This window comes from Chaetura pelagica, unplaced genomic scaffold (assembly GCF_000747805.2).
Source record: "Chaetura pelagica isolate M959 unplaced genomic scaffold, ChaPel_1.0 scaffold2687, whole genome shotgun sequence".
In the NCBI taxonomy this organism is placed as follows: domain Eukaryota; kingdom Metazoa; phylum Chordata; class Aves; order Apodiformes; family Apodidae; genus Chaetura; species Chaetura pelagica.
The window spans coordinates 1-523 of NW_009953897.1; the positions used below are offsets into that span (position 1 = coordinate 1).

The 523-nt window shown below is 67.9% G+C and overlaps 1 protein-coding gene across 1 annotated transcript in view; it reads right to left on the reverse strand.

The window, feature by feature from the left end:
* Window positions 1-73: 73 nt before the first annotated feature.
* The window catches only part of LOC104392020 (E3 ubiquitin-protein ligase DTX1-like), a gene marked incomplete at both ends in the record, with an annotated part of 8320 nt that continues 7870 nt past the window's right edge, over window positions 74-523 (reverse strand). Inside the window, one exon of the mRNA XM_010001376.1 lies at window positions 74-135. Within this exon, the coding sequence (XP_009999678.1) occupies window positions 74-135 (62 nt within the window). The remainder of the gene's footprint in view (window positions 136-523) is intronic.

The following is a 523-nucleotide window of genomic DNA, read 5'->3' on the forward strand; positions in this document are numbered from 1 at the left end:
TCTGTCCGTCCGTCCTTCCCATCCCATCCCACCGTGTCACCCCCCTGCTGGTGGGGGGCAGGGCCACCCTTACCTGCCAGGGCGGGGTGGACGGGGCCGGTGCCGTTCAGGTTCTTAACTGGGAGAGCTGGGACCCTGTGGGGAGATGGGAGGGGGCTCAGCCAGGGTGGCACTGTGCCCCTGCCCAGGGCACAGGGTAGGGTGGCCCCTTGTCCTGTCTCATGGGGCTGCATCCCTGGGGACATCCCCTCCTCCTTGACCTCATGGACACGTCTTGGTGGCCACGTCCTGTGTCCCGTGTTCCCCCGTGGGACTGTCCCTGTGCCTCCCCACCCCCCCTTCAGCCTGGCTTTGAGGGAACCCCAACCCCTTCCAGGGGTGGCAGCAGCAAGACCCCCGGGGTGACAGCCCTGGTGGCTGCTCAGCCCTGCTGGGCCAGGGAACCTCCTGGCAGGGGAGTGGGCAGGTCTGGGTGGGGGGAGGGATGGAGGGAGGGAGGGATGGATGGATGGATGGATGGATG